General features: G+C 47.6%; 1 protein-coding gene across 1 annotated transcript in view; it reads right to left on the bottom strand.

Moving 5' to 3' along the window:
- The window catches only part of TRANK1 (tetratricopeptide repeat and ankyrin repeat containing 1), a 66,541-nt gene that overhangs the window by 36,385 nt on the left and 7,173 nt on the right, over positions 1–22,983 (bottom strand). Inside the window, 9 exon segments of the mRNA XM_060109685.1 lie at positions 372–3,260; positions 3,908–4,084; positions 5,891–6,145; positions 6,685–6,846; positions 13,522–13,692; positions 15,633–15,764; positions 17,526–17,664; positions 18,259–18,342; positions 20,893–21,011. Coding sequence (XP_059965668.1) covers positions 372–3,260; positions 3,908–4,084; positions 5,891–6,145; positions 6,685–6,846; positions 13,522–13,692; positions 15,633–15,764; positions 17,526–17,664; positions 18,259–18,342; positions 20,893–21,011 — 4,128 coding nt within the window.

Raw genomic sequence — 22,983 nt, 5'->3', positions numbered from 1 at the left:
GTACACCTGAAACTAACACAACACTGTAAATCAACTATACTACAATAAAAAAGAGAAAAAAGGGGAATTCCCTGGCAGTCCAGTGGTTAGGACTCTGCGCTCTCACTGCGGGTGGCTCGGTTTCAATCCCTGGTCAGGGAACTAAGATCCCACAAGCCGAGTGGCCAAAAAAAAAAAAAAGAGAGAGAGAAAAGAATGAGTAGTGGCAAAAATCATAAGATCTCTTGTTCATGTGGGTAGTTACTAACAAACTCCAAAATATTATCCTTAGCTACAAGAACCCAACAAAAGCTAGGCCACAGCTTCAAAAGTAGCCCAAGGTCAGTGCCCAAGCACCTCCCCTGTAGGGAGAGCCCAAGGCCTGGACGTACCTGAGTGGGACCTGTAGTTCTGGTACAGCTGGTAGATCTTCTTGGGCTTGCGCACCGCATACCGCTTGTCCATGGTGTTCTTGCTGGCATAGTGGAACAGAGAGCGCAGATCACTGAAGCGGAAGGCCACGCCCTTCATGATGCTCTGAGCCGTGTCCCCGGTGAGGAACATGGCGTTGGGGTCATTGATACATTTCATCAGCAGCGCCAGCTCCGCTTGGGTGAAGTCCTGGATCTCATCACCATAGAGCTCATGGATGGACCATGGGAGCACCTTGAGCTTCGACAGCCTCCGGGACAGGTTGTATAGCACATCCTCTTCATCAAAGTACCCTTTCTGAGACCTGATCTGCTGATACAGGCAGAAGAGGCCATAGATCTCACTCCGGTCTTCCTTGAAATTGGGGCACCGCTTCCGCCCTAATTGCTTATATGCTTCTTCTGTGAGTCTCCCCTGGGGGCAGCTGAGGGCCTCAAAAGACCCCTTCAGAAAAGACTTTATTTCTTGCCAAATCAGGGCAGGGTTGTAGGAAGTTTTCCCTTTGATCATTTTGGGCCATATTTCATTGGCAAACACCTCAAATGTCACGTACACCCGGGGGTCACTGTCACATGGGCGTGTCTCCACAGTTGTTTCCTCCTCACCATAGTCCCCGTCTGCCTCAGCCTCCTCCTCATCTTCCTGCCAGTTGGTGACAGTCAACTCTTCCTGCATGGACCATCCTACGATGGATCTTTTCAAGCTGCCGTCTTCATTTCTCAGAAAAAATGGTTTGGGCAGAGAAGCATCAAGCAGGAGGAGCAGCTGCTTGGAAGTGACAAACAGAGGAAAGTTCTCATCCCGCAGGTCCTGGAGTTTGTGGACATTGGGTTCCAGTGGTTTGTAGTGACTGGTGGCCTTGGTAGACTTGGAAAGCTCAATGAAATTCCTCTGCACCTCCTGGCACAGGACGTGGTTCTTGGTCACGAAGATCTGATGTAAATGCTCCAGCTGGTGGGGCTGTTCTGGGGTGGGTCCTTCCACCCCTTGTTTAGGGTCCCCTGGCTCCCCACTGGCTCCCCCTGCACAGGCTTCACTCTCCTGCTCCTCTTCTAGGCTGTCCACTGTTTCCACCTCAGTGGGTCCTTCCTCCTCATCCTCGTCCTCCTCCTCCCCACCTGGACCCTCCATTCCGGGTTCCAGTTCCAACCTTCGCTTCAGCCAGATCTGCCTGGCCAGCAGTGGGCTTCCCGCCTGCTCGGCTTTCTCCCAGTAACCGTGGAATTTCTTCCACAGCCTGTACAAGCAGCAAGTCGTCTTGCCGGTGCCGCTCCGCCCAATGAGGATGATGGTTTCCGGTGGCCTGGGGTTGAGGTCGATCACCGCGTACTCGAGCTCGCCCACCCGGAAGGGGTACTCCACTGTGGCCGTCGTGTCGTTGAGGATGTTGGAGGCCATGCTGGTGCTGAAGCTGTGGAACTTCATAATGTTATACTCTGTCTCCACTGCGCTGGCAGGGGGGAAGTACTCAGGATCCACGTGCGCCCCGCCTTTCTCGGCCTCCGTGTCCTCCACGTAGCAGCGGGGTATCCGCTTTTGGATTTTCATACTGGCGGACACCTGGTCCTTGTTGATACCCTTCAGTTTCTTGCGCAGGATGCAGGACAGGCCCCGGTTGTAGGCGCTGCAGATGGCCCTGATGGAGTCCGACAGTTTGCTGTGATCTAAGATGATGTCCCAGATCCGGATGATTTCCGTGTAGACCTGCCTCGCCTTCTCGGTGGGGTGCACGCTGTGCTCCGCAGCCATGATCTTCTCGGGGTTCTCGCTGCACCGCGGGGAGAAGTCAATGGCGAGCTCCCACAGCATCCGGGCCCCTTTGTCCAGCTTGGCCTCAAAGAGCTGGATGCTTCCTTTCAAGTTCTTCAGCCGCTTCCGCAGGCCCCTGGTCCATTCACCATTGCCGAGCTGCTGGATGGCAAGGATAATTTTCTTCTTCATGAACTTGGTCATGACCTTGCTGGACAGCTTCTTCAGCATCTCCGAAGTGCACTCGATCTCCCACGTCATGTTCTCGAAGTCCAGGAGGCAGGCCTCCATCTCCGGCACGTTCTGGTCGTCCTGGTCGTCGCTGCCCTCTGTCCCCCTGCGACCAGCAGGCACGAGCTGCGGGGTCCCAAGGCCTGCCTGCGCATGTCCCTCTGCAGCCTCAAGGACTGCGGGGTTGTTCCCGCTGCAGTCAGAGCCCCCTGCCCCCAGGGCGCCCTGTAGCTCCTGTTTCTCTCCTGCAGTGCCAGCTTCTGTCTCCAGAGGCTCGGAGTCCTGTGGACAGTCCTCCTGGAGTGACGGATCCAATTCCACCTGCTGAATCAAAGCCGTGATGTCCTGCACAAGGCGGTCTCTCTGTGAACAGGGCCTGGCAGCCCCAGGCTCTGGCCTCGTAGTCTGGGCATCCGGCAGGGTCTCCCAGCTTTCAGGGACCCCGGCTCTTCTGGGTGGGGCTCTTGCAGTGCCGCTGCAGGGCAGTAACTTGAAGGAGCCCTTGAGTGGAGCTGTGTGAGCCGGGGCTGCACAGCGTGGGGGCTTCCCTGGGTGGGCGGCAGTGTCCTGTCGGCCCCGGCGCCTGCTCTCCCCCAGGGCTTTGTTCCAGGCCAAGAGCAGTGCGTCGTTCTTCTTCACCCGGTGCCGGGCGTCTCTGCCTTCCTTGTTCTTCAGGTTGAGGTTGATGTCAAACTTCACCAGCAGATCTATCAGCTTCCCCATGCGCTTCAGCATGCCCTTCTGGAAGAGGATGTGCATCAGCGTGTTACCGCTGTTGTCCTGGATATTAGGGTTGAGGTAGTAAAACTCGGTGGGCTTGGACCAGAACAGATCCAGCAGGTGGCTGAGGAAGTTAAAACCGATGTCAGCTGAAAGACACAAAAGTCCTGTGAGTGCTGAACAGCTTTTCTGGGCAGCAGAGATGCCAGCCGGGGGTCCTCAGAACACAGAACTTCCCCAAGGATTTGATAACCCAGTGGTTCTCAACTGGGGGCGATTTGCTCCCCAATGGACAGGTGGCCGTATCTGGAAACATTTTTGATTGTCACAGTTTAGGAGGTGCAACTGGCATCTAGTGGGTGGAGGCCAGGGATGCTGGTAAATATCCTACAGTACACAAGACAGCGCCCCCAGCAAAGGATTTATCCTGCCCAACTGTCAATAGTGCTAAGGTGGAGAAACCCAGAAATCACCGTAAATATTCCAGTAAGAGCCTTTAGGTCAGGACCCTTGAAATGGTGTAAATAAATGGAAAGTATTTGCAGCTATAGACAGCCAATTCTTAAGTTTGGAACTTAAGAATCCTCCTCCATCAACCCACCCTGACTGTTCACCGTGATGGTCACTCCTTCCCATCAAGCTATGGGTGAGGGGCCAGGAGATACAGGCCTGGCCAAGAAATGGGCCTTTTCCAGATGGTTAGTTTTCCCAGTAGGAAAGACCAAGGAGCACAGCATCCATTCTAACACCCAGCTTCCTCCTCAAGAAAAAGACTGCTTACAAAGTAAAGGCCTACCTTTGATATCTAGAAAGATGTGGAGCGCGGCATGCAAAGGAGTGTCGCCTTCCGTGAGAGAAATGCTACGGGGGTCCGCACCCTTGGTCAAGAGGAAGAAGGCCAGCTCAAAGTCCCCGTGCTTCAGGCACATGGCAAGCGGCTGCTCCTGGCTGCCCTGGAGACCCTCGGGCGAGGCTGGGGGAGGCAGAGAGAAGGGCCCGGTGAGCAGCATCCCTGAGCCAAGGTCAGCAGGGCCCACCTGAAGGGGGCGGTACCGATTCTGCCCTTTATTCCAAATCAAGAGGGGGTGCTGACCTGACTTCTGAGAGCCTCCTGCCACTCCCCCTTTCTGGGAGGCAAGGGTTTCCCAGTGCCCTTGGAGGGAAAGCCTGCCCCCTTCAGGTGTCCTGTCCCTGGGCCTCACCTCCTCTGTCTCTCCATCTCCCCCTCCCACTCCGCCATGGAACCACCATCAGCACTGGAGTAGGGATGGCATGAACAACGGAACTCCCAGTGTTTGCCCAACACAGTCCTGGACATACACTCAGTGACCAGGACGTGAGCGTGCTTCCCACATCCTTTGCTTCTAGGAAGCTTCTTCCCGAGAATGCCCATCGGCCCTGATTTGCCACGTTCCCTGACACATCCCCACTGCCACATTACCTTCTTTTTAGCTCAGTCCACACCTCCCCTCTGCGCTGCAAGCTCCCTGACCTCCACCCCCTGAGGACTGCAGCCCTCCTGCATTGCCACCCACCGGCAGCCGTATGTTCACTGTCCATCCTTGGGCCCAGGCACCTGACCCCAGGGAGGCCCTCAATAAGTGCTTGCTTCATCAGGAACAAAACAGGAATTCCCTAACCGCCATCGTTTCTGGGCAAAGGTAGTAACACTCCACGCAAGGAATGGGTTTGAAGACATAAACCACAGGCGGCCTTCCATCTATCTCCTGAAACCCGTGGGTAGAGCCAACGCCTGAAGGCGTTGTAAGTCACTTTGAGAGTTGGGACCAATGTGGCATCACTCCTTCTGAAGGTCATTTCCCCTTAAACGGCAAGGCAGGCGGAAAACCACACAGCCAGGGCGCTCCGCCAAGAGTCTGCATCCATGAACTCATTGAATATTCAAAACAGCTCTTAGAAAGGGGGACTAGTTTCATTACCATTTTATAAATGAGGAGACCGAGGCATAAATAGCATGCCCAAGGCTAGTTAGTAGTGGCCTAAGTGGCGGGGGGGTAGTGGGGAGCGTAAGGAGGAGGTTAAAATAAAACCTGATCCAGCAAGACTTGTGCACACTCCAAACATACATCCAGCCAAGTCTGATTGTGCCGATTAAAACAGCAGATCTTTCCACCCACCCATTATTTGGCTGTTTCTTTAAAAAACAAGCATCACAGGGCTTCCCTGGTGGCACAGTGGTAGAGAGTCCCCCTGCCGATGCAGGGGACATGGGTTCGTGCCCTGGTCCGGGAAGATCCCACATGCTGCGGAGCGGCTGGGCCCGTGAGCCATGGCCGCTGAGCCTGCACGTCCAGAGCCTGTGCTCCGCAACGGGAGAGGCCACAACGGTGAGAGGCCCGCGTACCGCAAAAAAAAGAAAAAAAGAAAAAAAGAAAACAACCCCCCCCCCAAAAAAACAAGCATCACAAATCCCAATCCATGGATCAGAAAAGAATATCACAGAGTTTGACAAGGACCCATGCGGCATACTGAGTGCAGGGAAAAGTCCAGTCGGAGGTTGGGAGGAAATGACCGCTGTGGCTACACCAGGGCCCAGGCCCCCTCCACAGGCCTGAGGTTTCTTACACAAGAGAGAAAGGGAAGAATTCACAAAAATGCATCAACCCTATCACTGTTTCCAATGAGAAGATAGGGAGGAGGAAGAGAATGAGGCAGAATTTAAAGGAGTCTCTGAAATCAAGCGAAAAGCCCCATGAACTGCAGCACCTGGACTCCCCTGGGATGTCCCCCCGGTGCTGACTCAGCATCTGGGACTCACCTCCGTGGTCTATCAGGTGGCCCAGGAGCAGGGTCCTCCGCTGGTCCCAGGTGCTGAGGTGGGGGAGGATGGCACAGAGGTCGAGGTTCGAGAGGTCACAGTCTTTGATGAGACAGTCCCCAAACGGTGGCTCCCCGCTCACTTTGCGGGTCAGTAGCAGAAGCACTTCAGGCCATTTCTGTTTTTCCAGTAGAAACTTGATGAAGGCGTTGGCACAGTCACGGTCAATGTCATAGACCAGGTCGGGAGGGATTTCTTTCAAAAACAAGAACACACCACACTCCAGAAAAAGATTCACGTGATTTCTGTCCCCAGCCAAAACCCAACACACAGGGACATCATCACCCCAAGTTACGGATCAGTATTTTTAAGACGTGGGGAAACCATAAACAAGTACTTAGTTATTTGGGTCATGCTACTCAACCACGGGTGAACCTCAGTGTCAGCACTGGTGTGTGAGCTTCTTGGGAAGGTTGGAAATACCCAAGGAGTGTAGAGTGCTAGCCAACAGAAAAGAGAAACATCTGTGGTATTTTAAATAGGATAGTATATGCAAATTCCAGGAGGCTGCATGAAAAACTAATAAAGAGGTTGCCTCTGAGGATGAGATTTAGAGACTGAAGTTCAGGGGTGGATGATCGACTTTTCACTGAAGAATGTTCTGTGTTGTTTGAATGTTTTACATGTAGATCATGACATTTATTTTTTAATCAATGTTTAAACAGATAGTAGAAAAGAGTTTTAAGGTGCATAGAGCATCTTTGAACACTACTGAAGGTTGTGAGAAACCTTACCTTGCCGAGAAGAAAGAAGGCGCAAGAACCTCTGAACCACTTCTTGCTTCAGAAATTTTTTCTGCAACAAGGGGCTTCCTGAATTCATGTATGTCACTAGCTGCTCAGAGGCCTTCCGGAAAATGTCGCCCTCGCTAGCTGGTGCCCCGCCATTGCTCAGTCCTGCAAAATACCCCCGAATGATGCTTGTGACTGCAGAGATCACAGCCCCGTAGATTGCAAGGATGACCACACCTCTCCACTCCTCTGTGGAGCCAGGAGACTTCGAATTGCCTGTTCTCCTCCCCAACCCTGACTCTGGCCTGGCTTCATGACCTGCTGTGACCAGGAGAATGCAGCAGATGTGATTTCTGTGCCAGTTCTGAGCCTGGGCCTCAAGAGGCCTTGTTTAGTTCTATTCAGGTCCAGGCTAGATAGGAAACATCATAAAACAAAGAGGAATCAGTTCAGTTGTCCAAACTGAGCCCCATAGATGTGAAAAAGCCCAGCTAAGATCAGCAAGAAGCAGACACTTGAAGGAGTTCTGTTAAGGCTATGAGAACTGCCCAGCCTCAATGGCTGAGCTGCAGGATCACGAGCTAAATAAGTGCTTGTTGCTCTAAGCCACTAAGTTTGAGGGCTGTTTGTTATGCAGCAATGGATAACTGATACAACAGTTCAGGGAAGTGATGGCAGGAGGGTGGCTTACTGCAGCAGCAACATCCATCTACATGCCAGCCACCCATGCATCTAACTGGCAAGTGGAAAAAGCCAAGAGTAAGGAGCCACCTCTCTGGCCATAAGAGGGAAAACATTATCCCCTTGGTTCAATTTACTGAGAAAGTAGTCATGATTAGAAATCAACCACTGAAGAAAGGTTGAAAAAGGGCAAATGTTTTATTTGGTATCAGATTATACACTCAGAAAGCTCTCTTGGTTAAAATGGAATCCTACTGAACAGATAACTGGACATCTGTTTTCACACCCAATGAGATGGGCCTGGCCCACAGCATAAGTGCTATCATGTGATGAACAGGTGAACGCATGTTCAATGTCAAGTTCTAACAGAACAGGAACACTTTAGGGATGGAAAAATAAAAGCATCCCATTATCAGCCACGTCTCCCACAGCAGACCCTGAGGCAGGGATTTGTGTGCAAGTAGTTTATGAAGGAAGAGACCAGTGAGGGTGGGGGGAATCAGGTCAGGGTCGGGGAGGAACCAGGCAGGGTGTGAGCTCAGGCTGAGTCCCACGGGGTGGGGGTGGGGGTGTGCCTTGCCTGACCCCTGGGGGGATCTGGAGTGAGTCACACCTCAGAGCTGTGCCATCCAAGGCAAGAGAACCGGGCTTTCAGATTCTCACCTCTTTCTGCCACTGGCCACAGCCTGCCTTGGGAGGATGTAAATTCCCAGGCACTTCTGGTTTGAAGGAGCCTGAGCAAAACAGGCGCCATAAACCCATAGGCTGTTCTCCTTGAGAACGAGCCTTAGGTGCTGGCTTTGCAAAGTGAAGGCACACCAGGGAGCACACAACAATGGGAAAGGACCCAGGGGACCCAAGCAGAGTTCCGATGTCAGCTGCTTGCTTTCCGATACACACCTGGATCACCTTTCAACAGATCAGAGCACCAGAAACACACTCCCACACACACACACCCCAACTTCTGGGGCAAACGCCCACTGCCCTCTAATCAAGAGACCTTCCGGTGCCAGATGGAAGCAAGAACTAACATTAACCCTAGCACTAACCTCCAGAGAAAAGGAAATGGAAAACCTTGGCAAAAGAAGACTATCACCTCAGTGAGCTGCCTATTCTGAGGCAAAGAACATGAACTGTGTGGTGTAACAATGATCGACTAGCACCCCTGGGTTCGGCATCCCACCTTCATCCTAGAATGCCTATGAAGACACAGAAAACAGTGAAAACTCACGAATCAGGAAAAGAGGACGCTTGGTAAAGGAGGAACTTCCTTCACCACCAGGCAGATGCAAACCTGCCACTTGTCCCCCTGCCTCATGCCTCAGGGCATCATTCCTCCACCAGGGCAGTTAGTTTAGTACAAAAGTCACTTGAAACTGAACAGAAATATACCAAGCTTGACAAAAGACACAATTAGATGCAGTTGTATACTAAAGGCATGGTTGTGTGGTTCAGAATAATTAAGAAGGCGGTCAGATCAGAGGAGTTTCCTGAAATCAGAGAAGAAACCAGAGAGTGATATATCAACAACATAAAAAAGCATAGAAGGAAAGGTGTGAAACACTGACAATGGTAGCCCTGAGTCAGCATCTCTGGGTAGGTACCGGGTGATTTGTTTATTACTCTGAACTTGTCTGTTTTTTTTCTTTTTTTTCTAAATTTTCTATAAGCTTAATAAGAGAGAAAAGAAACATCAGGATATAAAATTGCTTATACATGATAATCACAGGTTTTTAAAAAAGATGACTACGTAAGTACTGAACAGCAACCAAAAGACTGGATAAAAATATGCCAAGGTGTAATTACAATAAATTTTTGTTTTTATATAAAATGAAATTTTTACAAATTTTCTACAATGATCATATTTAGTAGATACATACAAGCAGATTTGAAATTAAAAATTAAAACTACAAGAGATCTTCCGAAGCTGCAAGCACTCAGAAGTGTTAGAAAATAGAAATAAATCATTTCAGAGATTTTGTTTTTGCATGAAATCTTCCTTTTGAGCTAAAAAAGGTGAAACTGGTAAGTTTTATTACATATATTTTATCAATTGAAATTTATGTAACCATCTCATTTTTATAAAAGAAAATAAAAATGTGTAACTATAAATGCATGGAATAAGAGTAAATGACTAAATCACAACTATACTAATTTTTTCAGGCAGGTGGGCTTATGCAGAATTAATATTTTCTTGTTTTCCTTTCCTACATTTTGTAAATTTTCTTTTTAAAAAAATAATCTATTGCTTTATAATGAGGAAGAAGTATCATCAATACCGCCCATCTGCATTTACTGAAAACAGGGCATTGTGTGGTGCTGAGGGATTTGAGGATGACACACCATGGCCTCTGAGTCACAGGCTCCATTTATATGGGAAACAGACACACACAGAAGGTTCGCGTCCTCTTAGTGCAGAGCTAGAGGCCCCTTAACAGAGCAGAAAGCAGCTGGCGCCCAGGGCAGGACCAGAGAGAAAGGCTTCAGAGGCTTGGATTCGTTCTTACTCTGAAAGGCCACGCACCAGTGAATCAGAGAAAATCACAAACAACGAGAAAAACAAAGACTCCAATCTTGTTGGTCTTGAGGACAGTCGAGCATCAGCTGCTGGAGAAGGTGGACATGCTGCCATCTAGTGGTGGCTGTGAGAGGCCGGGAAAGACAGGTAACCCTGACCACTCAGGTTCACACCCCCACCCTGCCCACTCCCCGTGGGGTCTGGCTTCCCCCAGCAGCTAGTGAGAAAGGCAGAATCAGCAGATATTTAAGATTCTATTATACCAGGAAACTGAAAAAAATCAAAACTTTAAAAACAAAAACAAAAGTGCATGACATGCTAAAGTCTACAGCATTCTAAGAATTAAGATTAGAATTAATGAACAATAAATTTGCAAGCGCATCAGCCATTTTCTACCATTCAATGGTGGTCCTTCTCTAAAAGCTTATTTTAAAACCTTGAAATTCATTGGAAGAGAAATCTGTTTGGTTAGTTTCAATTTCTCAAACAGTAGAAAGCATCCTGAAACTGAGGTTACAGGTATAAGCTCTCAGGAGGCCTCTCACAATAAGTTATTAATTACACCACCTCACAGAATTACAATTCCTTAAAGCAGAAGTCATTTAAAAACTAAACATGGGGCTTCCCTGGTGGCGCAGTGGTTGAGAGTCCGCCTGCCTATGCAGGGGACACGGGTTCGTGCCCCGGTCCAGGAGGATCCCACATGCCGCGGAGCGGCTGGGCCCGTGAGCCATGGCCGCTGAGCCTGCGCGTCCAGAGCCTGTGCTCCGCATCAGGAGAGGCCACAACAGTGAGAGGCCCGCGTACCGCAAAAAAAAAAAAACACTAAACATGACATATCACAGCTTTAAAAGAACATCCCAGAAAAACAGGACTCTGCGAATACATTTATTCCCATGTTCTCACAGAAACAACAGGAGATATTTTAAATAAATGAATAAAAATTAAAACATAGATGGGGAAACGGGGCAGTGTTAAAGGAAAAGCAGCTTCAATCTCCCTCACATAAAACTTTCCTGATCCTGAAAATTGCCACGATCCCCAGCCTGGAAGGGTGCCTCCCACTCTCCCCACCACACACACCCCATGTGCTGCCTACAACCTGCCGCCTACTCACCCATTCCAGTGGGGGAGTGTTTCTGGAGAAACACATCCAAATAACTTCAATAAATGCACACTAACCATCTATTAAGTATTAATAAGTCTAGTTGTTCATTCATAAATACAAACCATCCAAAGATCAGAAGATAAAATAGGAAAAGCAATAGCACAAAAGAGAAGCAAGAAGAGGGATCAACTAAGCCCCCCAAAAACATAAATAACTCACAGAAGAGAGGACAATGGTCTTTAAAAAAATTGTCACCATTCTTTTTTTTTTTTTTTTTTTTTGCGGTACGCGGTCCTCTCACTGTTGTGGCCTCTCCCGTTGCGGAGCACAGGCTCCGGACGCGCAGGCTCAGCGGCCATGGCTCACAGGCCCAGCCGCTCCGCGGCATGTGGGATCCTCCTGGACTGGGGCACGAACCCGTGTTCCCTGCATCGGCAGGCGGACTCTCAACCACCGCGCCACCAGGGAAGCCCATTCTCATCATTCTTAAAGGCCATTCAAGAAGAAGTGGCAAATGTCAATCAAGCACAAGTTGTCACAGGTAGGAAACAATCAGAGAACCAGAAAGAGTTCTTAGAAATGAAAACTGAGTTTCCAAATTAAAAAATGCAATAGGCAAGCTGAATTATAAAAGGAAAAGCTAAAGTCCTAGTTAAAGATCTCGAAAGAAAATGTTAGGGAAAGTAGAGAGATGTTATAAATTCAGGAAGCTCATCCACGTGAAAGTGGTGACAAAGAGATGCTGGAAGTGAATGAAATTATAGAAAATAGTTTCTCTGAGCTAAAAAAAAGTTAGATTGAAAGAGGCCAGCAGGTACCAGACAAGAAGAATGAATAAGGACCCACATCTAGACACATCCCAGGGAAATTCCACAACTCTAAGGACAGAAAATTCTAAAAGGGAAAATGAATGAAACTGACATCTAATCAGTAACGGAGCCTAGAATACAAAGTTGTAAGGAAAGAGGTTTTACAGAGTATTTCATAAGTCTAAGAGACCCCAGATTGTCAGACACACCAGAAAACGCTGCCATTAAACTGTGTCATGTCACTGATTGTGAAACACATTCCAGTTTCAAAGATGGCACAATGTGGGGGGAAAGTGCAACTGAGGATCGATAAAATACAATGCCTATCTGCAGACCAATTCTCAATCTAAGGATAAAGACATTTTCAAAAACACCATAAGTCTACTATGCATATCTCCTCCATGAAAAACTTACTGGAGTTGGTACCTAGCAGAGTAAGAGAAAAATCTAGACAGACAGTGTGAGCCACAAGAGCCACATATGAGCGCAAGAACTAAAAGAAGCATAATATATATGTGCTGGGGCTACCGTCTAAGTTAAAGTCTAAATAAAGTCTAAAAATATATGTGTGTACATACATATATACACATATACAATAATGTGTATGTATATGGTTCATCAAGCCAGGATGCTCAAAGAGTATCACATTTAAAGAGCAAAGTTTTCGGGGCATTTGGTGATTCTTTTTTATGAGTCCAACTATGCTACTATTTGTAGAAATCATACTACCATGTAAATGTGATTTAATGGTTTTCAATGTTCAGAATCAATCTATAGATGAAACACAGAAAACCCAGAGTTAAGGAATAGGATGTAAATGACAGAAATAACTTTACTAGACAAAATTCAACAACGAGGGCTGACTTGTTGCACTTTACCTTATACAGCAGTTAGTCCATATATGCCATCCCAAACTGACAGATCAAAAAATAGAGCTATAGGGCTTCCCTGGTGGCGCAATGGTTGGGAGTCCGCCTGCCGATGCAGGGGACACGGGTTCGTTCCCCGGTCCGGGAAGATCCCACATGCCGTGGAGCGGCTAGGCCCGTGAGCCATGGCCGCTGAGCCTACGCGTCCTGAGCCTGTATTCCGCAACGGGAGAGGCCCCAACAGTGAGAGGCCCGTGTACCGCAAAAAAAAAAACAAAACAGAGCTATAAGTATAGTTTTTTGTTTTTGCGGTACGCGGGCCTCTCACTGTTGTGGCCTCTCCCGTTGCGGAGCACAGGCTCCGGACGCGCAGGCCCAGTGTCCATGGCTCATGGGCCCAGCCGCTCCGTGGCGTGTGGGATCCTCCCGGACCGGGGCACGAACCCGTGTCCCCTGCATCGGCAGGCGGACCCTCAACCACTGTGCCACCAGGGAAGCCCTAAAAGTATGGTTTTAATTGTTAGCTATGGTTGTTTCTGAAAAGTGGGCTTGATTTTTGTTATCTCATGTTCTGTCTGAATTTTTTCTTTCTTACTGTGTGCATGCATGGGAAAAAAAAAAATCACCCTTACTGCCCAAAGGTAGACTTGCCAAGTTTCCAGAAAGTGGTAGACACTCCCACAGTAAAAGTTGTCTCATTCTATCTTTCACAAAAAGCAAACAAGGTTTCCAAAGATTGGGGGTGGTGGTGCTCACTTCCATCTTCATGTACCAAGAAAAGATAAACTGATTTATACCTAATGGCACAGAACCAGTTTTGCCCCCTCTAAAAAGTTAATTCCCTGGAAACTGTACCTGAGAGGTCCTTAGAACACGCTGCCAGCTTTGCCAAGTGACTGTTGATTTTCTCAATGGCTCTGAAGTTCTTGCTCCTCTTCAGGACATCCACGGCAGACTGGGACTGTCGATCCAGCAGAGTGGGGTCTGCCCCAAAGCTCAGGAGCATCTGCACATCGTCTGTTTGTCCTAAAGCAGGCCAAAGTGAGAAGCGGGGTGGGGTTTGTCATGGCTTCTTCCATAAGGAGACGTCCCCATGAGTGCACTTCCTCCCAGTTCCCGGCCTGAGCAGCCTGGGGCAAGGGGACCAGTGTCCCTCTCTGCTTATACAAACTGACGGCCTTGGGCAATTCAGCCACGTCCCCAGAGCAAGGAGTCCTATGTGGAGTGGGAAGGACAATAGCTTTTAAGAGGTTCAGAAGTGCGCTTCTCTCTACCTTTCTCCCTTCTCCTTGGCAACAAGCAAGGAGAGGGGGAATCTGGTTACTAGGCAACAGTTACAGCTGTAAGGATGACAGCAAGCTGTGACTTCAGATTTCTTTATTCCCTAGAGAGGAAACAGAATATACTCCCAGAAAAAAAGCCTGTCTGGAGACAAGAGAAGAAAGTGGCAATTGCTTTTGCATCAGTCTTCTTGTCACTGTTTCAACCCTTGCACCTCCACCTCTGGCTGCCAGCTCCATTTGCTGCTTTGACGTATCTATTTGCCAAGCATCAAGGTGTCTCTGTGATCACAGGTGCAACAGATTTCAGAATGTAACAGGTGTATCCCTGGAGGTACCAAGACTTATGTGAGCACAGAGGGTTAAAGGAATCAATGCCCAATTCCCAGCTTCCATACCCGTGCTTTCCTAAAATTCACCACCTTAACAAAGCACCTCCACTCCAGGTATCGTCCTGCTGGTGATGCTCTCCTTCCCCATCTCCCCAGTCACAACTGCTTTTCTCCCATTTTACAAAAATAAGACAAAATTTAAAAGTCATACTTCTTACCCATCAAGTACCTCACTGTGATAGGCAGAATTCTCAGACAGACCCTGAGATTCCCAACCCCTGGTGTACACACACCTTCTCCCAGTTACCCATTTAATACTAATCTAAACTCTGCTATGATGAGACTTTGCAAATGTATTTAAGGTCCCAAAGCAGTTGACCTTAAGATAGGGAGATTATCCTGGCCTGATCACGTGAGCCCTAAAGGTCAAAGGTTTAGAGGTCAGAGACAGAAGAGGGCAGAGATTCAAAGTATGAGGAATCTGATGCACAAGAAGTTTTCCCCTGCTGGCTTTGAAGACAGAGGAGGCCATAGGACGAAGAATGTGTGCGATCTGTAGAAGCTGACAGCCAGCAAGAAAACAGGACCTCTGTCCTACAACTACAAGGAACCGGATTCTGCCACAATCATGTGAGCTTGAAGGAAGGCCTGGAACTCCAGATGAGAATGCAGCCTCAGCCAGTACCTTGATTACAGTCTCAAGAGACACTGAGCAGAAAACTCAGTCAGATCATGTCAGACTACTAACCCACAGAGTTAGAGTATCATAATAAGCCACTAAGTTTACGGTGATTGGTTACATAGTATAGAGAACTCATGCAATTACCAAAGTATTGCCCCAAAGGAGGTGAAAGCTCCTGACCTCCAGAGTATCAACCTAAGGGAAAATTACGTAGCTGCCAAGCCCCTTTTAAAAGGCACCATGACACATCCTTCTCTCACCTACCTCCCAAATTATTTTTTTAACAATTACTTACAGAAAATTTAATGTATTTATGTTGCTTTGGTGATCTCTGTAGTAATAATAATTTTGTAATAATTAAATCCAGAAAAAAATTAATGCTTAGAGTCTTAAACCACAGAAAGTTTTTTAAAATTTAAAGCTACGTAAGTACTTTTGCTCAAGAAGAGTATCACTGGATAAGACTTTCAAGGATAAAATATATTAGAGTAAACTTCTTTCTGAAAAGCAAACTGAAAATATGATCCCCTCAAAAAAGGAATGCATAATTTGGTATTTTTGACTATTAAAGCCTGTCACAGATGGCACGGGTAAAGCAGTCAGTTGTGTGGGTTCCCGAGCACCTGAAGTCACTCCACCCACAGCACAGCTCTGAGTGGTGCTGCCACTTACGCTTGGTGAGGTACCCTGGGGAGTGGGCGGCAACCACGTGCAGGACAGTACGGCCATCCTCGTCCTTCTGGTTGATGTGACCTTTCCACTCGGGCTTGTAGTCCATTAACCACTTGAAAAGATGGTTTTCCCCTGAAGGAATGAGTTACTGATGTTATTTTCAACACACAGAAGAGCTGCAAAGCAAATCACTGTGCACCACACCGAGGGAACCCAAGGGGCATCCAACACACATTGTCACTTGCCACAAACAGGTGTGGAGACACAGAGTCTGTGCATTGAAAGGATGAGTCATATAAAGTTATTCATAGGAAACTTAAGTCAGATTCCCTAGAAGCAGAGCCTGAGACAGGGATTCTTGTACGTGTGACTTATTGACAGAGGGAGAAAGACGGGGAGGGAAGCAGGGCAGGGCAAGGGGATGAAGGCAAGCAGAGATGTGGCCTCAGCTGAGTCGGCTTCAGGCTGATCCCACAGGGAGCTGTGGAGCAGGAACTGCACTACAGTGCTGACCCGCCTTGAGGCAAGGGCACACCTTTTGTACCCCGGTGTCAATCAATCCAGAGCTACAGAACCGCCTCCAGAGAGGGAGATGGTGCCTATTGGCAAAGGGCAGCTCCCTGGCCAAGGAGGCAGCTGTGATGCAGCAGGTGGGGCTGGGGGCACTGGTCAGAAAGAGGACCTGGGCAGGGCAACCATCATTACCCCACTCCATGACTATCAACAGGACAGAGATTTCAAACCCTTTCCCCAGACTCCTTCCTTGTAAGACCTGGAAAGCCACATAATTCTGCCAACTCTGTGGACACCATTTGTCACCATGTCAGTTTTCCTCTGAGAGACGAATCGGGGATAAACGTGAAGTCCTGATCTCATCCACCTCATCCTGCCTCTAACCGCAGGAGCAAACTTAAAAAATAGACACAGAGAGGAATTGTGAATTTCATACCCAGAGGCACACCTAATTTGAAACTGGGAGGATTGGATCAGATTGCTTTTCATCAGACTTCATACTTTTAAATGTTTTATCCACTGTATAAGAGTGAAACCTTTTATGGATTCTCCAATAGATGAAATGTACAACAGGGCAAATCTGGCTGAAGTAAAGATGGGGGCTCAGGTCTTCAAGCCACTGGCCACCCCCACTCCCATCTTGAGGAGATGCTACAGCCTAAAAGAGGAAGACAGTATAGACAAGTTCTCTTGGCTCCTTCTGGCTCTAAGATAGTGTGGGTCAGTGTCCAACAGTGAAGCTACATATGCTTAGAAAAGAAAAACAGACTTCTATCTAAAGTGTAAATGTGGATATTGTATGTGTGTGTGTTTTAATGATAAAAATATTTTAAAATTCAAATCCTATAGCCAGGTGGTGAAGACTAAAAAAAGAAAAATTGTATATACATATATGAAAATAGGATTCCTTTCAAAGAACCACAAGCAAACTGTATCAGCAATAGCCAGTGTTTCCCTTGGGGTTTCCCCCCTCCCACTCCCCACAGTAGTTGGTCCTCTAGTCGAGAGAAAATGAACTCGGGAAAAGACCATGGCTGCCTTTGCCACCGGGAGGAAACTCCCTCCACAGCTTCCCTGAGAGCTCTGTCCAGCAAAGGCTGTCTGTCCCAAGGCCTGTCCTTGAATCCCAGGGCTCCACTCTGCTGCCAGGATCTGTCTGAGAACACAGAATCCTTTCAGTGTGGGCCTCTAGCTATGAGGTCCCAGGAGAAGGAAAAATGATGCTGTTTCCCTGCTGCCTTCATTTATCTGAATGATCAAGTCACGAACTATTCAAATCATCTGAATATTCCACATTCTGGTTTCACTTGAGCTAAGCACAGTCCCTGAGGTCCGAGCTGGAGGGCAGCGTGGAGGGCGTTCCATCAGGAGAGAACTCACTGGCCTGGATGCAGAGGTGCATGAGGGCATGCAGAGGGTACGGTCCTATGGTCTCGATGCTTGCACCCATGGAGATGAGCCACTGGACTAGCCTGGGCACCTGTTCCATTTTCTCATAAAGTCCGATGAAGACATATTTCTGGAAAAAAAAAAACACAGGAAGAATTATGGCAGTTGCCATATCAATATGAAACTTCAAACTCCTTCCCCATAAAGTTTGGGGTTCTTTTTCTTCCAGTTTTATTGAGATATAGTTTGACATACAGCACTGTATATATTTAAGGTATATAGCAGAATGATTTGGCTTACCTACATCGTGAAATGATGACCACAAGTTTAGTGAACATCCATCATCTCATATAGATACAACATTAAATTAAAAAAAGAAAAATTCTTTTTGTGATGAGAGCGCTCAGGATTTGCTCTCTCAACAACTTTCATATAGAACATACAGCCGTGTTCCTTATATTCATCATGTTGTACATGACATCCCTAGGACTTATTTATCATATAACTGAAGTGGTTACCTTTTGACCGCCTTCATCCAATTCCCCCTTCTCCCACCCCCCACCCATGAAGTTTAGAATCAGTAAAACCCTGATTAGCTGTGGCACCAGCCTAAGATTACTATAAATAACAAATGTGCAGTGAGATGGCTGAAGGGGAAGGTCCCAAACACCAGAGGCCGGAAGTGGCCTGACTTGAAACCGTATGTGTCAAGAAGCCACCTTACCTCAAAGAGACTTTTCAGTGATAAATTTGGGACGTGGAGATTTCTCGGTAGCCGGTCTTTTCTCTCTGACAGAAGTAGAAATGACTGATGAAAGGGGAGAAACAGAAAAAGCTGGAACAATAATGGTCTCCACATGGGTTATTAGAACAAAATTAATCTTAAGCTTTAAAACACAGAAACAAAACAACAGAACAAGCCACCCTCTAGCCCTGTCTCTTTTTTTAAGTCACCTGCCAAGCTCTTCAGCCTGAGCCATGATAACCAAAGTGTCTCTGTCTGGCAAACTTCCTGTTGGTGCCGAGAGCTAAGCTCTCTCCACCTTTCCTCAAAGCCTGCTGAGGACAGGAGCAGCCGATGGCAGGCAGCATTGGGACAGTACAGGAGCAGGGAGGTAAAGAAGTAATTTCCTGCAAAGTTCTTAAAGCTTAGCAAGTAGAAGAATCAAATCCTTTTGAAATAGGCCATCCCGATTAATTCTTTAGCACATTACTGCTATTTGGGGTCCATGAGACCCTATCGAGTGGTGTGCTGGGGCAGCTCCTGTCAGTGAGAGCTCACTGTGCACATCTCTTCCCAAATCTGAGTCCTCCAGTCGACTTAGCAGCTTGAAACTGGCCGCTGAAATTGAGAGAATTTACACTACAGGAAGTGGCAAATGCCACAGATCAGGACTTTTTTTTTTTTTTTTTTTCTCAGAAAGTCCGTTGTTAAAACACTGACCCTCAACTGAATCCCAGAGAAGTTAAGCAACTTTCCCTAGGTCACACAGAGAGCAAATCCTGAGAGGCCCCTACTGGGATCATCCAGGTACGCCAGCTGGTCCAGGAGTTCTAGGCTTGGCATGGCCATGACTGGAGACCCAGTCTCAGAATCCACATCCCTGACATATGTTCTTGCCGGTGGGCGTGGCACCACAGGAACTCAGTCTATGGCTACATCTTGCTTCCAGCTTCTTTCAGTTTGATGCCCACTCTTAACTGCTCACCCTAAACAGATCCCACTGCCCAGACTCTCCCAGATGACAGGTTCAGGGCTCTGACAACCCTGATGGCTGGCCTGGCTTTTATAAGGTGCCTCCGTCTGCAGTGTTTGAAAACGGCCTAGGCTCCACTGCTGGTAGGATATGGGACCACCACTTGGGCTGGATTCCTGGGCCTCCATGGCTGGCTGGGTGATAGCCCATCAGGAGCTACTGGGCTCCCACTCCCTCCCTCCCCACATAGACTACGGAGCTCTATTCACGTTCATCCCACGTGGGGAAGAGGGGACGTAAAACATTCTTTCCTGGAGGCTGTAAAAGGAACTACTTTCCTGTTAATGAGGCCTAGGGCCTCCCATTCACAGATCTACCCTAACACTTGGAATCACAGAATTTTAGCACTTTTTAAAATAAAGCTAGAAAGATCTCTTAGTTTACCCATCTTATCGGAAAAGAGAAGATCCCAGATTTCTTGTTAACAGGGCCCCGGATTTCTGATTCCTGGTTCCCCAAGAGTGCAGCCTGCTTTCTGCCTCCTCACTGCCACGTTCTCGAGACTGTGATATGGGGATGTGCTTCTGGGAGCCCGTGGCCAGACTTTAGGGGGTTCCCATGAACTCCCTGAAGCTACACTCGTAATTGTGTGTATGTGTGTGTGCAAAGAGAGTCCCATCGATTTCATTAGATTCCCAATAGCACCTGTGACCTTCTCAAAAACCGAAGAATCCTGTATCCTACAGTCATCCAGCCTTCCTGGGTCCAGAGTCCTTACAGGCTGCCCTTGCTTTTGGTGACTTTTCTGGACTACCTGGCTTTAAAAAGCCTGCAGGCCCTTTCTAACCAAACTCCCAGCCTGGGCCAGCCCATTCTCAAGGGCGCTTATAGGCTGCCGTCAATGACAGCTACTACTCATTGGGCACTGAGCATACAGGCGCCAGGTGTTATTAAACCCCTTTGGCTCAGTGTCTGGCACACTGTAAACCCTCAATGAACATTATTATCAGGTGCTTTTGGTCCATTATTTCTAATCCTCACCTCAACCGGGAGGGAATAGGTTTATATCCTGCAACTTCCAAATGAGGAAATGAGGCTCAGAGAGGAAGGAATTAGCCCAGACTAGACTGGGGAGGATTTGGATTCAGGGAGGCACCTGTGTGGCACTGAAGCCCAGTTTCCACAGTCCACTGGGCTCCTCCATCCTATGGATTCCTGGCTCTGGATTCAGGTCCTACAGCCTTGCTGCTACCTGAGGGTAACAGTCCCTTGAAATCATACAGCAACCCTCTGAGAAGCACAGGCACGTTATCAGGCCCTGGCTAGCAAATGCCGCATAAAGAGGATTATGAACATGAATAGGCAATTGTTTATTTCCCTCATTCCACATCACCATTAGCATCTGGACTTTACACTTCTTTGATGACAGTGGAGACACAACAAAGAGTGAGGTTGCCACAAACTGTTTTCCTAGCTTAAAAAATGGAAACTGGCGAACTAATATATCTCGGTGACTTTTCATCTTTAATGAGGTTAAAGTTTAAAAGTTACTTTGGCATCAAGATAAGCAAGTACTAAATTATAATCCCCCAGTGCCAGCAGAAAGAAATCATTTAAGCAAGAAAGTACTTTCCCCACGAGAGCCATCTCCTTTCACTTACATGCCATAATCCTTTCTTTGCCAACTTTTCCATTACAGATTGCCACACTTCAGTTGAGAATCCAGTAGTGAAAATATAATCAAAGCAGGGCAAGAAACTTTGCAAAACAATAGGGTCACCTGAAAGAAAGTTCCAGAATTTAAAAATTTTAACTTAGGGAAAGTCTAGAACATCTAGGAAAAGGTCCTCCAATTAAAACCACACATAGACAAATGATAAATTTAAGATATCAAAAAGAAAAGAGAACTGGGAATTCCCTGGTGGTCCAGGGGTTAGGACTCCATGCTTTCACTGCACGGGGCAAGGGTTCGATCCCTGGTCAGGGAACTAAGATCCTGCAAGCCGCGTAGTACAGCCAAAAAAAGAAAAAAAAAAGGAGGGGCCATATAGGGGTGGGGGAGTGGGAGGTACAAACTATTGGGTATCAGATAGACTCAAGGAAGTATTGTACAACATAGGGAGCATAGCCAATATTTTATAATAACTGTAAATGGAAAGTAACCTTTAAAAACTGTATAAAACTTTTTAAAACTTTAGGGCTTCCCTAGTGGCGCAGTGGTTGAGAGTCCGCCCGGGAGGATCCCACATGCCACAGAGCGGCTGGGCCCGTAAGCCATGGCCGCTGAGCCTGCGCATCCGGAGCCTGTGCTCCTCAACGGGAGAGGCCACAACAGGGAGAGGCCCGCGTACCGCAAAAAAAGAAAGAAAGAAAGAAAGAAAGAAAGAAAGAAAGAAAAAGAAAGAAAGAAAGGTGACAAATGTCATTTTCATCCAACAGTGAGAAACTATGAGAAATGAGATCAAGCTTCGTGGCTTATTGTGCCGGTAGTTCATGACAAAACCAAGACGGGAACCCAGGTCAAGCAGCTCTTTGAGTCAATTTGCACTCTTTCAAGCTAGTGGCCTTTTGCATTTCATGACCCTGCAAACTCGTGGATGAGAACATCCAAGGCGACAGTTCACAGGCCAGAATAACATGGCACCTCTTCTAGGATTAGCAATTTCCAAAAATGAGTAAATAGCAAAACAAACATATATTGTATAAAAAGGATACACAATTTTCATAAATACATTTTTCAAAATTTAGAAATTGGGCCATGGGCATAACATTCATCCTCCAAACAGGTATACTTTGGTAGAAAAGTCTGAGATGCATTACCCTAAGAAATCCTGTTAATTGCCCCCCTCAGGATCCAGATTTCTTAGAGGGGCAGTCACCAAGAGACAGTTGTCTGGAATTCCCATAATTCTGGCCTGGCTTCTGACAGAACAGTGGCTTTTAAAAGACACAGAGGAAGTGTAGGGAGTGGGTCAAGCCATCAGGTTCAGAGGAAAGGGAAGCAGGCTTTAGTCACTATCGGCAAAAGGCTGACGGGAAAGCTGCGACCCGTTAGCACCTGTCTGGACACCTATTTCTCTGCCGGGAGACACAGCTGAGCCCACCTCTAACCCCTTCCCACCCACTGCCTGACACTGCTCTCTCCCCTTCTCTGTGCCGAACTTCCCAAAAATCTGTAGGATCCCATCCACAGAGCACAAAAGTTGCTTTCCCACAATTGCAATGGGAAGAGCTGGATCTATATCAGTTGAATCTATCGTCGGCAGTCATTTCCCCATTTCTGAAGCTGAGAGCATTTCCCAGCAATTCTAACATGTGTCATTGTTCACATTCTACCGTCTCTAGAATCAGGGCAGGTGCTGCTATCAATGCTGTCTCAATGGCAGAACATAAATGAGTGGCGCATCTTAAATTAGTGCAATCTTAAATTTGACCAAACACAGTATTTGAGAACAACAGCCTGACCATTGGCAGAACTTTAGACTGCGCTGTGATAACCAGGGAAAGAGCTCCTTTGTCCCTGGCAGGGAGCATATTACATTGTGTTTCAGAATTGTCTGTTTTTGCCAATTCCAGGCCACTGACAAAGCCATCTCACAGGCCAGGTCTTCAGACTAATAACCCAATAAGTGATGCAAACCGCCACCCCCCGCCCAACCTGGTGTGTCCCTCGTAGACTGTCAGCTTCCACAGGCCCCTCCCTCAGCCTTTTCAGATTGTTTTCATAGCAAACAGGAACATTTTCTCGACAC

The sequence above is a fragment of the Mesoplodon densirostris genome, chromosome 10 (assembly GCF_025265405.1).
Source record: "Mesoplodon densirostris isolate mMesDen1 chromosome 10, mMesDen1 primary haplotype, whole genome shotgun sequence".
NCBI classification, from domain to species: domain Eukaryota; kingdom Metazoa; phylum Chordata; class Mammalia; order Artiodactyla; family Ziphiidae; genus Mesoplodon; species Mesoplodon densirostris.
The sequence above is the reverse complement of the archived record's forward strand: the minus strand, read 5'-3'. Positions and strand labels throughout refer to the sequence as shown.